Here is a 15,126-nt window from a genome sequence, read left to right on the forward strand (position 1 = left end):
GACCAATGACATACTTGAAATAATTGTTTTTTTTTTAGATTTTTTTAAGAATAATGGCACACTTGTAATAATTGTTTTTTTTTTGTGGGAGTTTGCCCAATACAAATTGGGGTCCGTCAATAACAAATACCTTTATATATTGTTATGCTTTATAAACTAAATTTGGAATGTCCTATTGGTGCCTAGGCAGTACGTGCTTAATACCATTTAGCTTCAAAGATTGTATTTTGTGCTTTCGACTTTTAACAGAAGAGGATAATTGAGTATTGTGTTGTCCACTTGCCTATGTTGTAAAGTAATTTTCTTAATTATCGAAAAAAAAAAAGTAATTTTCTTAGGAGTTAAACCCTTTTTGTTAGGGAAATTTTTCGAACAAGAAACGATAGTGTGAATTTGTTCCTAATTAAATCCCTGTCAGCACCACACCGCAATTCATCAACAACTAGTTGGCTTATGTTCCTAAATTGAGAACAAATTGACATTATCGTGTGCCTTGTTCGAAAAAAAAAATCCCTTTTTGTTATTTATCAAATTGCCTACTTAGGTTTGTTAATTACTGCATGGTAAAGTGCTACTTTGGACGTTGGGTGCAAATAACTGAAATTCCAACAGTTGAATAGACAATTGAGGCAAAGTCTTATTACAGTTTTTGAAGATGGACTGCTCTCTACCTCTCACCTTCAATGGTGCCCATTTATCCACTTGTTCTTCTTCTTCTCTCCACTCTTCCATTAATTTCCGCTCTCCAACAACTCTAAGGTACTTTTAACATTTCCCAAAACTCATACTCTTTCTTCACTTGTTTTATTTTTTTTCTTTGCTAAGGACTGATGTGAGGGAAGAGAAATATTTGTATACTTTGGAACTAATTTGTTGTAATTTCTTTTTGACCAGATGGGGAATGCAAAGTGGCCAATACCCAACCGTGAGAAGCCTCGTTACCAGTAGGAGCAATGGCACTGCTTTCCGCGTGTTAGTCAATTCTAATGTATGTATCAATTCAATTATTCGTTTGTAGATAATAGTGATCCCCCAACTTATTAACTACATATCTACTGCTTGTTTTCTTTCTGTTAGTATCAAAAGGTTAGTAAGTACAAGTTACTATAGATTAAACTCTGAATGCAGATAATAGTTGTAAACTCTGAAGCCTAAGTAGTCTTTTTTTTTTTTTTTTTTTTTTTTTTTGCTGACTCATTGTTAAGCGTTAGCCCCTAGTTGCAGTGATACTACTTTTTTTATTCTGAGTGCATTCTGCTGTAACACGCCTATAGTGGATTTATCCGCTTGTAGTCTTTGCTATTTGCTACCTAGAACCTCTTCTTTAGACCTTGATAGGAGTCCATCTCGTTAGTTAAGCTGAAGCTGATTTAAATGAATTCGTTAATGTACCCTGTCTCTCGAGTCTTTAAGTATTTGGGATCCAAGTTGACAAGTATTCACGTGCGGAAAAATCAACATTGTTTTAGAAGCGAGGTTTATCACTCTCCATCAGGAAAATCTAGGTGACATAAACTCATCATATTTGGATGGAATATATCGTTTATTTTTTTATCCATGCTAGTGACACTTGAAATGATTTAGTGCTACCTGCTTTCGTCAATCATGTATCTTCTTACACGTTTTCACAGTAAGTTAGTTATTCATTATGTACTTCAATAGTTAAAACTAAAAGACCTGCTTGAATAGCTGTCCAAGTTCTTTCAGCATTTGTTACCTAGATCTGGATACCTGATGTTAAAGCTGGGTTGCAGCATTGAAACAGAAATTGTAGGGATCAGCTTAGTAATTACCTGAATGAGATTAAAAACCTTATATTTTGATTTTATTTATTTTCTTCTGTTTTTCTAGATTTAAATGAAGTAGAAGGGTCATCAGTGGAGCTTTTTGTATCTTGTTTCTCCGTATGTTTTGGCTTAAATAAGATATTATAGTCAAATCCAAGCTGGCTTGTTTAACTATATGTTTGTGTCTCAATCTTTACTTGCTCAATTTCTTTTCTTTTTTCAAATAAAAAAAATTAATAAATTAAGATTTCTACTTCCGCAAACATATGAGAGAATGAAAAATATAACTAGAAGGACTACTTTCATTAGGACCACTTAATAATGTATCTCTTTTAAGCCAAAATCCTTAAGGTCATCCCAAAATGGTTGCAACTAATTTTTTTCTGGAGCTTTTAAATAACAATCTTCCGCAGATTTTTTTGTTCTTTATTTTTTATTTGTGCACTTGTAGGTATCTCCAGGGAAAGGAAATTACAGAGGGAATGTAAAGGATGCAATTATGGTTGACCCTTTAGAGGCGAAGCGGCTAGCTGCCAAACAGATGCAAGAAATTCAAGCCGAAGACAAACTCAAAGTGAGTCAACGTCCTTTCTTACTAAGACTCTGCAGTGATAAGGAAACAACAGTTGAATTATTGATGCAGAAGCTTTCTTCCTCTCAATTATGACTGTACTGACATATGATATGGCAATGGCATACTCTTTGGAAGTATTTATTGTGCATTTGTGCTGCAATATCTTTCAAGTTTCATACATTGCGCATGCCTTTTATTCCTTTCCCTTGGCTGGCATTAAGAAGCATTTTTAATTTTAGGGATTTCGATTGTAATCCCTTGTTGTATCGTGTCACATTTCATCTTATTCCTGGAAATCATAGTTTGCTTACAGAAGAATTTGTAAATGCTTTATTGAGTCACCCACATGCTTATGGCTTCAAAGTTTATTGAGTCAGCCAATTGATCTTTGCTTTCTAACCCATGGAGAATGGATGACCACATATAGAAGAGTCTAAACTTTGGAATGTGATTAAGAACTTTGTGGCTCTGTTCTGTAAGCTAATTACAATCGATGCTCAAAACGGCATTTGTAGAAGTACTATTATCTCTTTTATTCAATTTACTTGAGTTATTCCGGTGGCAGAGACAACGTCGGATAGAAGCAATCAATGGAGCATGGGCCATGATCGGTCTAACAGCAGGCTTGGTTATTGAAGGTCGCACCGGAGATAGTATTCCAGCGCAGGTCAGTTGTTTGCTTTACAAAATCAAGTTGTTGTATTGAATTATATCACTAATAACCTCAGATTCATCTGCTTTTTGCAGTTGGAAGGATATTGGAGAAGCCTGCATTTTGAAGGATATTGGAGTACCCTGCAGTTGTCAGGATATTGGAGTAACATAGCCAGTTTCTTTGATTGGTAGTACAAATTTCTTGCGGCACTGATGCATCAGTACTGAGTGTATAGAACTGTATTATACCCACAAAAATTTCTTTGTACCTCAAATATAGGATCTGATTTCTATTTCAATCGTTTTTTCATTCGTCCCCACCTTGGTGGCAATGAACTGATTGAGTTGTATTATACATAATACATTATAGTTCTCGTCACATTACCAAGTTTAAGTTGCTTCCAGTGTAAAATCTTTATTTGTCTGGCATGCGTTGCTTGCACTAAAATAGACGCGCGCCATCTCGTCTTTTATGGACCGTTTTATATAATAAGCCCTACATTTCTCATTTCGACTTCTATGGTATGGATCAATGCTGCTAAGACAGTAGGAAACTGTATGAGGTCTGTCTTGTTTTCTTACTTGTAAAGCGAATGAAGGGGCAGATTTAGAGCGGGTTACACATTCCAAACGCTCATTGAACCCAGCTGTTTTTTATTTCAAAACACAAAGTTCATATTGTTGAGGGTAATAGGATTTAAGTTGCTATCGTTGTCTACTACCCATTCTATTTGATGAAACTGATTACTACATGTAGTCCCAAACCAGCCATTTGGATCATATTTTGCAGGAGACCGATTGAGTAATTTCGGCTCTTCGACAATGATGCAATCCGCTATGTGATCTGAATATATTATAATTTTTCCTTTCATAGCTTCCCTTTCTTTGTTATTTACTTTTCTCAACAATGAAAACAAAAACAAAAGTGAAGCAATAATGTTGCGTAGTTAAAACTTAAAACTCAAATTCCTACAGGTCTGAGTGTCATTCCGAGACTCCCACTAGCATCTGTAGCAGTAAAATCTTGATAAGAGTCAACAGGTTGGTGATCTTTAGATGGACTATAGAACAAGATTTGTGAGATAAAAGAAAATCATTTCAAACAACAGATAATGGCGCTGGCTTAATCATATTTTTATTATTTAATAGGAAGATCATGTAGTTTGCAGTAATTTCACCGAGTTTGATGTAAACACAAAGACTTTGTGAATTTGGTTTCTCTGAACAGTCAACGACCACGAAGAACTAGTACATATGACACATCTATTTTTCACAGCTTAGGCCAGTGCCTGTACTCTAATCAAAACCCGGGGTTTGCACCAAAAAAAAAAAAAAAAAAAAAAAAATCAAAACCCGGGGTAAAAGCTATACTCTGTCACCAAGTAGCTGCATTAGCCTATTAGGTAACATTATTTTAGCCCTTTAAGTCAACTGAGTTTAGGGGGAAATACGACTTCTTCCTGGATACAAAACAACCATTTTTCACCTTCCATTTCACATTTTCCTGTTTACACTTTAAGCTCAAAGACTATTTACATTTTTAGGTAAAACAACTCTGCATTTCAAAAAAGATAAATACAACATGGAACACTTGAACTAGGAACTTCAGTTATCTGAATAAAAATAAATTGAAATAGAAACTATCCAGGTGCACAACCAACATACATTGCATCTAAAGTTAATCAAACCCCTCTACAACATGATACAAATGCCTCCAAGCAAAATTGCTTTGACAGCAAGCTTAGCTTCTACCTAATTTGTTTCAAAAATTTACTCTTCTCAAAATCTGGTGGTGTTAAATTCCTCTCTACTTCCCAAGCATGTTGTGCCATGCAGTTGAATGATGATTTCACACCCTTCTCATCTGAGACTTCTCTGGGAAATGGAATACGGGATTCAAAAATTTCATCTTTTCGGGATCGAATATGAACATCGAAACCTAATCGATCAACCCATATTAAATTTGCATCTGCAACCTGCAAATGAGAAACCATGTCCAAGAATCATCAAAAGAGTGATACCAAATGCCCCTCATAACCATCAAGACATCAACTACTTGGAAGATAGTGGCTACGGTCATGCAGAAAGTGGAGTTGGCCCAACAACTAAAAATAAAATAACAACAAAAAGGTGGATTTTAAGATGTGTGGGTTTCACACTGCTATGGTGAATGGTGTTATGAGGTTTATTTAAGTTTTATTAGGGGGCCCACTTCGAAGTAGTAATTAATACTGTCCCTTAACCACCACACAGCTTCATATTAGTCCAAGCCTCCAAGGCAAGAAAGAGAATTCACTAATCTTGTTTGCAACTTGAGGACAAAACTTGACAGTATATTAGTTTAAACAAGGCAAAACTTGGAAGTATCACATTCAGTAATGAACACAACACACTTGTGATCTAAAGTTATTTTATGAGGGCAACAACTAACAACTATATACTTAGTGGGTGGGCACACCCCAGAGGCGAGACTGTACATCCCTACCTAGGAACACCAACTACCCCTTCAGTCCTCCTAAAGCATTTTCTACAGAAATTTCAAGCATATTCTGACTTTTCAAAGAATAAAACAAAATTTACTGTATAGAACTCTTGATCGACAGTTCATGAAACATCAAATCTACCCAAATGAAATCTATGGAATCGCCTGCCAAGCAGATACATGGAAATACGACTGGGACCCGGGTACCCCTATATCCTCAGGCAATGATGCATATAATGCACTTAGCATATGCCAACAGAACAGTTCTCCACATAAATAATGACATGGCAATAGGTACAAACCTTGAATTCTAAATCCAGATAAATGTTGCAAACTCGTTCAAAATCTTCCATGTGGTTCATGTTTATCTCACTCACAATCTTCTCTGCAAAATCTCGAAGAGGATCAGGGCTTGCACATTTATACTCTGCTGAAGTCACCCATACACCATCCTGAGATGTCAGCATGGCAAGATCTATGTCAATTATAGTAAACATTTTCTCTTTCTAGGATCAAAAATGACAATAAGATTATATGAACATATGACAGGCTGTTAGGACTTCGGAGACAATAAATCACATGCTGACTTACAGTTCAATGTTACTTCTGGGAAGGAGATAAGATATCAATTTAGTATGCATCAAACATAGCGCAATAGATTAGAAGTATACCTCCTTTAAGTCCTCTATTTGAAGCACCCGTTCCACAGACATTAAATATAGAAGCTCTTGATCCACCTCTTCTTCAAACTTCTTTTTCCATATTGATTTAAGTTTCTGCAAGAAGTGGGCAACTTCTCAAACATTCAGAGAGACAGAATAAAACTTTACCTTTTTCAGAATGATATAAAAAAGACATACCATTCTACGTCCGGCCCTATCTAATAGAAATATGCCAATTCATATTGATACACAAGTCAACAAACAGAGCACTACCAGATAAATTTGATATCAAAAGAACACCAAGATAAGAACTGTTCGTGTAAGAATGTACAAAAAAGAACTGGGCAAAAGAGAGTTGAGGATTTCCAGTTTAAATGACATTTAACCACTACTGACTCTCATAGCTTAACTTAAAACTACCAGAAGAGAATAAGAAAAGAACATGATCAAAAAAAAGAAAAAAAAAAACACTTAAGAATCTTTCTGACTGGCATAGATACATAAATCAAAACAGAATAGGCCTTAATGTTCATCTCATGACCAATTAAGGAAAAAATTTGAGAATGGAAGTGGAACCAAGTACATCAACGGCATGCTTGATTGTTGGGAAATATTCTCTACAAAATTATCAGAATACAGGATGATACTGTTTCTAAACACTGGCTCCAGAAATTATATTTTCAGCATTATTTTCCAATTAATCAAACAGCCATAAACATCTAAGAAGTTATTAACTAAAGAAAGGTGCTGCATATAAAAAAATCTGGCACATCCAAAGTCGCCTTCATTTTATATTTACGACTATATATACTTTGGGTCCAAATATTAAAATTATATAATAGAAGCATCCGTGTAAACACCAACGTGTTATACTATAAACTAACTGAAAGATATACTAAAAACGCTGATGTATTTTTTTCATTAAACAATAGATGGATAAATGCAATGAACATATTCATTTACGCCGTACAATAGACGCATCTAAAGCTTTCAAAATAAAATAGCCAATTCATTAGGCAATTGTAACTCTTTCGACCAAGGTTGTTTTGCTGATAGTTTTGATGGATAATTCATTACTTATGTAAAAGAAGTCCGTCCATTTTATAAAGTACAGCTACAACAGTAAAGAATCCGCATATCATTTCAACGATATGGAAGCATATTAAGAAGAGACTTTACCTCCAAAACCATTTTATCTTCTGGTTTGTTGAGACTGCCTTGCAGCATACACTGTATAGTTCGCAATCCACGCTGCTCTAGCTGTTTTAGGACAGAAACACCATGAAAGAAATCACCAGGAGATTCTAGTTACTTAAAAACATGACGGGCTCAAGAAGAGAACTAACAAAAGACAAATACCATAGTAAAATAACACCCTTGAAAACCTATATCTATTCATTCTTTCTTCTTTCATTTTTTCAAAAACGTTATTGGGATGATTCGGATGAAGGCAGACCCCCCAACAACCCTCCCTAAGAGTTAGATCAAGTGATCAACATAGGGAGGCACCAAGCCTTAATATGCAAGAGGTTACTCATTAAACATACCACAATGGAATCTCAAGCAAATAGGCTGGTGCATCAGAACAAATGCCTATCTCAACAACTACCAATATCCCTTTTGTTCCAATGTTGCATCAGACCTTACTGCATTTACAAAATGCCAATAAGCTGATACACAGCACAACCCGACTTAACCTAGTCGCACCTCTACTACTATATGCTACAAACAAACACATTGCATCCATATTACCATAAACATTTCTACATATTAAAGCAATTCCAGAAAAGAAAACATTCCTACACAACTCTGAATAAAAAAAAAATAATCACCTGAACATGAAGACTAGACCTTTCTTGGCTTAAAAACTGCTTATTAGAAGAATTCAAGCACAAAATAGGAGTACCCAGAGAATCAACAGCAAAATGAACACCAGTACCAATGGGCCAACCTTGTTGGGTAACAGTAGAAAGTGTACCAGAAGAAGATAACTCCACAATGGTTCTACACACTTCAGCTGGGCATGGTTTTTTTATCACCATTTTTTCTTTCAACTCTGAAACTGTTGAAAGTGAACATCGTAAGGCTTGAAATGAGGTTTTAAGAGATGGGGGTTTGGTAGAATGAGTAAAGATTGGTTTTTTAAGATGTGGTGGTGGGAAAGAGATTGTTGATTTTGAGGTGAAGGATGAACAAGTTGGAAGAAGGGAAGGAAGTGTGAGGGATTGGGCTTGTGTTAACATTTGTGATCAGATGGTGTGGACACTGGTTTGTCTTTTGAAGATTTTAAGATTAAATTGAGATTGAGATGAGATAATAGCCAGGTCTGCTTTCTAATTTTTATATATTATTATTTTTTTAATTAAATTATTATTTTTTATTTAAATAAATCCATTTTTAGCTTTTTCATTTTTTAGTTTTCGAAATTTTAATGTTTGGCGTTTTTCATTCCCTTGTAAGTTAACTTTGGAACACCCTCGCACTGTCACACATAAGCACCTTTGTCATAAACTGAGAAATGGCCAGAAACTATCTCATTAGAGCATTTACGTGTCTGAACTTAAAAAAAACTAAAAAAAATAGAAAAAACATATGGTTTCATTCCGTCCAAAAAAAACCCAAAAAATTTTAAAAAAAAACACACAAGACCGAATAAAACATTTCGTCCAAAGCTCACAACTCAAGTACTATCTCGGTAGCAACTGCTACTCTAGTTTTCACTTAGTCAGAAATCACCGCCATTGTCACCTTTGCATTGGGCAAGGGTTTTTTGCTCCAAATAAGTGAAAACTCTCAATTTCCCTTGTTTCTCACTTACGTTGGGAATGCTCTCAGTGGAATCACATAAAGTCCCACTAATGTGCAAAGTCCTGTGTTGAAAACGAGGTTGTTCAAGTTTCACATTTCGCGCAAATTTACGCAAAAGTATTGGATTTGGTTTTCTGGTCCTCCAAAATTTCTTTGTAATATTTTATTAGTAAAACACTTACGAGGTGTAAGTGTTACATGGAATGATGGATTTACCTTGCATGTTTTTGGAGAAATGACAAGTTGACAACAAATGCATAGGTGTGCTCCTGTTTTCATGTATTACAATTTTATTAAACAACTTTCATGGCTCATTGCCCGTATTCTTCTCGTTCTCTCTATGACTTCAAAGGGAATCCATGTTCACTCCTCTTTAAGCGCTGTTGAAACAGACCAAACTGTTCCAACATTTTCAACCTGATTCTGATGTTCTCATGTTCTCACCCTCTTGTTCCCAAATAGTTTGAGACTATCTTTTACAAATCCCTGGAAAGATGACTTAACAGGAAGTTTCGAAGTTAACTATGGAAGAAAACTGCTGGGTTGATGGCAATGAAGTTGAATCAGAGTACTCGGATTCTATCAAGTTCTCCTCAAGACCTCCTGCGGGTAGTGACTCCTTGAGAAGGAGGCTTCTAGGGAAGTCTGGGCAAGATGATTTTGTTGAGGTCGAAAGTGGCTATGATACCAAGAGTCATCATTCTGAGGTAACCGAACATTTTCATTGACATCCCTCATGCTAGTGAAAATCTTCTATTCCACTTTTTTTTTTTTTTTTTTTTTTTTTAAAGAAATTATTGGGTTAAGGAGACCCAAACCTATATTCATGATCAGAGTCTTACATAAATATTCCCAAGCATCCTCATTTACATTGGTATCTAAATTAGAGTCTAAATGATGATGATTATCAAAAAAAAAAAAAAAAAATAGAATCTAACGGGGGAATAAAATACAAGACAGGACTGACACATTAAGTTTAGCAAGATAATCAGCTGCACAGTTTGTCTCCCTATAGCAGTGGGCTGAATCGGCAAACTTCAAAGGTCTCTCACTCTTCATTCTAATAGATATCACTGTGTTAAGACAGTACCAAGGTAGCTCTGAACGCCCAGTCACAATATGCACTGCAAGAATAGAGTCTGAGTCGACTTGTACTCGCTTCAAACTATAAAGGATGCAACCCTCTAGCCCAGCTTCAATAGCCTTTAGTTCTTGTAGTAGGATAGACCTTCCTTTATTGTTGCACCTTGCCTTCGTGATCTTGAGTAGTACCACCAAATCCAAAGTCCAGTGCACTAACACTGCCATCATAGTTCACTTTCACAACACCTGACTCCGTCTCTAACCATTGACAAAGTGTTTGTTGTCTCGTCTTGAATGTTGCATCAATCCCCAACCTGTGAAGCGTCACTCTTGTACTGATACAGTCGGGAACATCTTTCACAACTTGAAGCATGGAATTTTTCATTTCTTCTAGGACCTTTACCATAACGAGTTGAGGGGGTCTATTCTGCCTTTTTAACTCAACATAATTCAACTTTTTTGGTGGCTATATATTGACATTATGCCCACGCCTGCCCTTGATGAACCAAGATAAAAAAAGACTAGAAGATAGAAAAAGGCTATATATTGACATATAAAATGGCCAAGATTAAAAAAAAAACTAGAAGATAATGACACACATGATGAAGATACAAGAAAGAACAAATCTTAGTTTGTTAGGATTAGAGTAGTTTGTTAATATTCTGTTTTACTTCTGTAACTAACAATATGCCTTATCAGCAATGTTAGTTAGTTGTAACTATTATAGTATAAATACATACATGTAACCAAGACTAATTTCATTCATTGAATTCATATTTCTTATTTCCAGTTTTCATTAGTTTCAGTTTTCTTTATGGTATCGGAGCTAAATGCTCTAAAGCGAAAAATAGTTCGATCCTCAAACCCTAATTTCTTAATAATCTTCCGCTGTTCTTCGCATTAACATCAATTACTACCAATTTTCTTCATAATTCGATTCAATCCTATATCTTCAATCAATCAGATTCAATTCCATAATCAAATTCTCAAAAGTTAATCAATCCTGATTCCTGACATCAATTTTCTAAAGTTCTAAGCTTGATTTCTTTGATTATAACAATGGCAAGGAACGCTCATCCTTCAGCAAATCAGAATCCTCAAATCAATTCTCAAGTGAATTCTCAAGTGAATCCTTAATTCAATCCTCAAGTAAATTCTCAAGTGAATCCTCAAATTAATCTTCAAATGAATTCTCAAGGAGAATCATCATCTTCTTCGTTTGTAAGTAATTTTCAGAATTTTTCATTTCAAAATATCGGTAATCTTGTTCCATTAAAACTGGACAAAGAGAATTATATGATGTGGAAATCTGTTTTTCTACCTATCTTGCGAAATTTTAGTCTTTTCGATCTTGTGACTGGAAAAGAAATTTGTCCTGATCAATTTTTAAGTGATGAAAGAGGAAATTCTACAAATCAATTGAATCTTGCTTATGTTGATTGGGTAAGAAGAGATCAAACTCTTCTCATATGGCTTAATGCTACCATGTCTATTGAAATGTTACCATATGTGGTTGGTATCTCTACCTCTCATGAGCTGTGGAAATCGTTAGAGAAAAGATTTGCTACCATCACAACTGCCTTTGTGATGCAATTGAAAGGAAAACTCCAAGATATGAAGAAAGGCAATGCGTCTGTTGCCTCTTATTTGCAAAATATAAAGCAAATTACAGATTCATTAGCAGCTTCTGGACACAATCAAGGATGAAGACCTGGTGTTCTATATACTAAGAGGATTGACCAATGATTATAAACCTTTTGTGACCTCAATTAGAACCAGACAACAACCAGTTTCATCAGATGAATTACATGGTCTTCTTCTTAGTGAAGAAATGTCTCTTGAAGAAATGTTGACTGAAAAACAATAGTTCTCATGCCTTCTCAACTACAAGGGAGTATGCACCACATTATGCAAATTTCAGGGGTTCTTACAGAGGTTCATATCAGCCACAAAGAGGAAATTTCAGGGGTAACAACAATAATTTCTTTCCACATCAAGCCAACAATAATTTCAGAGGTAACTACAATAATTTCAGAGGTGGAAGGCCAAATAACTTTCAAGGAAATTCAAACAGAGGAGCTTATCAGCATGTCACCTCTACTCATCAAGGAAACAACTTTACTGCTCAAGGACACTTCAATAATGCCCAGAACAACAAACCTGCTTGTCAAGTTTGTGGAAAGACAGGACATGTGGCCTTGGATTGCCATCACAGAATGAGCCATGCGTATGCAGGAAAGATTCCTCCAGCAAAATTAGCAATGTTAGCTAATATAAGTGATGCAGCTGAAGAAAGTAATCTGGGTTATGATCAGAATTTTAATGACTTTAATCCAAGTACATTTGATAATGAGCAGTATATATAACTGGAGTACAAGTGATTCTTACAACCAAAATGTGGATAACTTCAACAATGGGACTTCATCAAGCTCTCAGCCTATCTCTGGTTTTGATAACTATAATTATGGCCATCAGTTTTCATCTATTGGACCTTCTAATATACCTTATGGCCCTCAGTTTTCATCTGCTGGACATTCTGATGGCTCTTCTAGCTCACAGTGTCCTACGGCAAATTTTGCATTCACTGAACCATATGTTGGATCATCAAATCAGCAGCCTTCTGCTCATTATGCTTCCCAAGTGTGTACTTATAATGCTACACCAAACTGGTTTGCGGAACAATCGGCGATCTCACCATATCACTCCAAAGACTCTAATATTGGATCTCACTCTCGATACAAAGGAAAAGACAAAGTGCTAGTGGGTAATGGTCAAGGTTTGCACATCCTTAACACTGGCTATTCTACTGTTTATCCTCCTAATTCAAGTTCCTCTTTTACTATGAATAATATTTTGCATGTCCCTCAAATGACCCATAACCTTCTTTCTGTACATAAATTTGTAACTGATAATAAATGTTCCCTTACATTTCACTCTGATGGCTTCTTTGTCAAGGACAATGCCACCCAGAGGATTCTTTTCCAAGGCAAGTCTGACAAAGGCCTCTATCCTTTCACATTCAACTGCAACTCTACTTCTTCCACAACACCATCAGCTTTCTTCACAAATAAAGCTCCCTTCTCCATCTGGCATCAAAGATTGGGGCACCCATCTTCTCAAACTCTTCATCAAGTTTTAAGTAGAAATAAGTTGGTTGTTCAGCATAGTACTTCTTCTTCTTCATTTTGTAATGATTGTCAAATAGGAAAAAGTCATAAATTGTCTTTCCCTGTATCCACTTCTACAACTAGTACTCCTCTACAACTGGTACATATTGATCTATGGGGACCCTCACCAGTTTGTTCTATCAGTGGATATAGATATTTTGTCACTATTGTAGATGATTTTACAAGATATTGTTGGATAAAACCTCTTGTTCTTAAGTCTGACTTTTACCACAATTTTGTCAATTTCAAACTTTATGCTGAAAAACAAATTAGTTGTGAGATTAAATGTGTTAGGACAGATTGTGGCGGAGAATTTACAAGTTCAAAATTTACTTCTTTGTTAGCTAACTCTGGGATACAACATCAATTCAGTTGTGCTCATACTCCACAGCAAAATGGTGTTGTCGAGAGAAAGCATAGGCATCTTCTTGATATCACTAGAACTCTTCTTTCTCAGTCCAATCTCCCTATATCTTTTTGGCTTGAAATAATTCAAACAGCAGCCTTTCTCATTAACAGACTTCCCTCTTCTTCATTAAATAACATTTGTCCTTGGGAAAAATTGTTCAATGCAAATCCAAGCTATACGTTTCTCAGAATCTATGGCTGCAGTTGCTTTCCATGGTTAAGACCTTACTCCCATAACAAATTTGACATGAGAAGTAAACCCCTGTATTTTTATAGGTTATAGTCTCAATCATAAGGGATATAGATGTCTTGACCCTATTACTGGCAGAGTCTTTGTTTCAAGACATGTTGTCTTCAATGAAACAGAATTTTCCTACAAATCTTCTTCTTTTAACTCCTTGTCAAATAATTTCCATCCATTTCATAAATCAACACTTCAACACTCTCATCCTATTCATTCTCAGTTCACTTCTACTGATTTTCACACTGACTCTTCAAATTTGAATGCCTTAAATCCATCTCATCCTTCTATTACTTCTTCTAGTACTCTCGACATAACAAACTCAGTATCTTTCACTGATCCTGTCATTACAAAGGAACATGTCAATTCTATCCTTACAAATAATCCTGTCATCACTAATGATCATGCCATGCAAACAAGATCCAAGAATGGCATTCATAAGCCCAAAGCCTACAATTCAACTAAGCATCCTTTCCCCTCAGCTCTCGCTCTCTCATCTATCTTGCAAAAATTGCCTCCCACACCTACTACTTATACACAAGCAGTTAAGGATTCTCAGTGGAGGTTAGCTATGGCAGATGAATACAATGCACTTTTAAAGAATAAAACTTGGATTCTAGTACCTCCATGTGGTGAGTATAATGTTCTTGGCAACAAGTGGGTGTTTAGGCTGAAGCAAAAAGCAAATGGCAGCATAGATAAACACAAAGCTAGGCTTGTAGCTAAGGGTTTCCATCAGCAATCAGGAATAGATTGTGGAGATACTTTTAGTCCAGTGGCTAAACCTTCTACAATTCGAATGATTTTGTCTATTGCTATTAAAAAAGATTGGGAAATTAAGCAACTAGATGTCTCCAATGCATTTTTGCATGGTACTCTAAAGGAAGATGTATACATGGTGCAACCTCAGGGCTTTATTGATACAGAGAAACCAAATTATGTCTGCAAACTGCTAAAATATCTCTATGGGCTCAAGCAAGCACCTCGTGTTTGGTATGAAGCACTGGTTCAAGCTCTTCTCTCGCAAGGATTTCATCTTTCAAAAGCTGATCCATCTCTATTTGTCAGATTCAAGGATGATTGTATTACATACATTCTGGTCTATGTAGATGACATTTTAATCACAGGAAATTCACCTACATATTGCTCATCTCTCATTCAGCAATTAAGCTACAGCTTTGCAATGAAGGATCTAGGGCCTCTCCATTTCTTTCTTGGTATGGAAGTAAACAGAGACAAAACTGGTATCTTTCTGTCCCA

At 35.8% G+C, this 15,126-nt stretch overlaps 3 protein-coding genes across 3 annotated transcripts; 2 read left to right on the plus strand and 1 right to left on the minus strand.

Annotated features, from left to right (window-relative positions):
* Positions 1-466: 466 nt before the first annotated feature.
* Positions 467-3,419, plus strand: LOC147508583 (uncharacterized). The gene is made up of 5 exons (XM_086601026.1): positions 467-759; positions 895-988; positions 2,239-2,361; positions 2,927-3,028; positions 3,109-3,419. The coding sequence occupies exons 1-5, from the start codon at positions 656-658 to the stop codon at positions 3,205-3,207; spliced, it is 522 nt and encodes a 173-aa protein (XP_086457152.1). The 5' UTR covers positions 467-655; the 3' UTR covers positions 3,208-3,419.
* Positions 3,420-4,612: 1,193 nt separating this feature from the next.
* On the minus strand, positions 4,613-8,478 carry PGR7 (proton gradient regulation 7). The gene is made up of 5 exons (XM_086601027.1): positions 7,992-8,478; positions 7,339-7,419; positions 6,169-6,273; positions 5,800-5,949; positions 4,613-4,991 (listed from the first exon to the last, which is right to left on the minus strand). The coding sequence occupies exons 1-5, from the start codon at positions 8,400-8,402 to the stop codon at positions 4,764-4,766; spliced, it is 975 nt and encodes a 324-aa protein (XP_086457153.1). The 5' UTR covers positions 8,403-8,478; the 3' UTR covers positions 4,613-4,763.
* A 2,871-nt stretch (positions 8,479-11,349) lies between these two features.
* Positions 11,350-11,757, plus strand: LOC147508585 (uncharacterized). Its single transcript, XM_086597378.1, has one exon. It carries the CDS (start codon positions 11,350-11,352, stop codon positions 11,755-11,757), a length of 408 nt encoding a protein of 135 aa, XP_086453504.1.
* The last annotated feature ends 3,369 nt before the right edge of the window (positions 11,758-15,126 follow it).

This window comes from Coptis chinensis, chromosome 3, assembly GCF_015680905.1.
Source record: "Coptis chinensis isolate HL-2020 chromosome 3, ASM1568090v1, whole genome shotgun sequence".
Classification (NCBI taxonomy): domain Eukaryota; kingdom Viridiplantae; phylum Streptophyta; class Magnoliopsida; order Ranunculales; family Ranunculaceae; genus Coptis; species Coptis chinensis.

Coding starts and splice junctions, on each gene's coding strand:
- LOC147508585 (XM_086597378.1), top strand. CDS start 11,350: ATGTGGAAATCTGTTTTTCTACCTATCTTGCGAAATTTTAGTCTTTTC.
- LOC147508583 (XM_086601026.1), top strand. CDS start 656: ATGGACTGCTCTCTACCTCTCACCTTCAATGGTGCCCATTTATCCACT. Junction 760..894: donor CGCTCTCCAACAACTCTAAG/GTACTTTTAACA, acceptor CTTTTTGACCAG/ATGGGGAATGCAAAGTGGCC. Junction 3,029..3,108: donor GAGATAGTATTCCAGCGCAG/GTCAGTTGTTTG, acceptor TGCTTTTTGCAG/TTGGAAGGATATTGGAGAAG.
- PGR7 (XM_086601027.1), bottom strand. CDS start 8,402: ATGTTAACACAAGCCCAATCCCTCACACTTCCTTCCCTTCTTCCAACT. Junction 6,274..7,338: donor AAGATAAAATGGTTTTGGAG/GTAAAGTCTCTT, acceptor CACTTCTTGCAG/AAACTTAAATCAATATGGAA. Junction 4,992..5,799: donor ATCTGGATTTAGAATTCAAG/GTTTGTACCTAT, acceptor TCTCATTTGCAG/GTTGCAGATGCAAATTTAAT.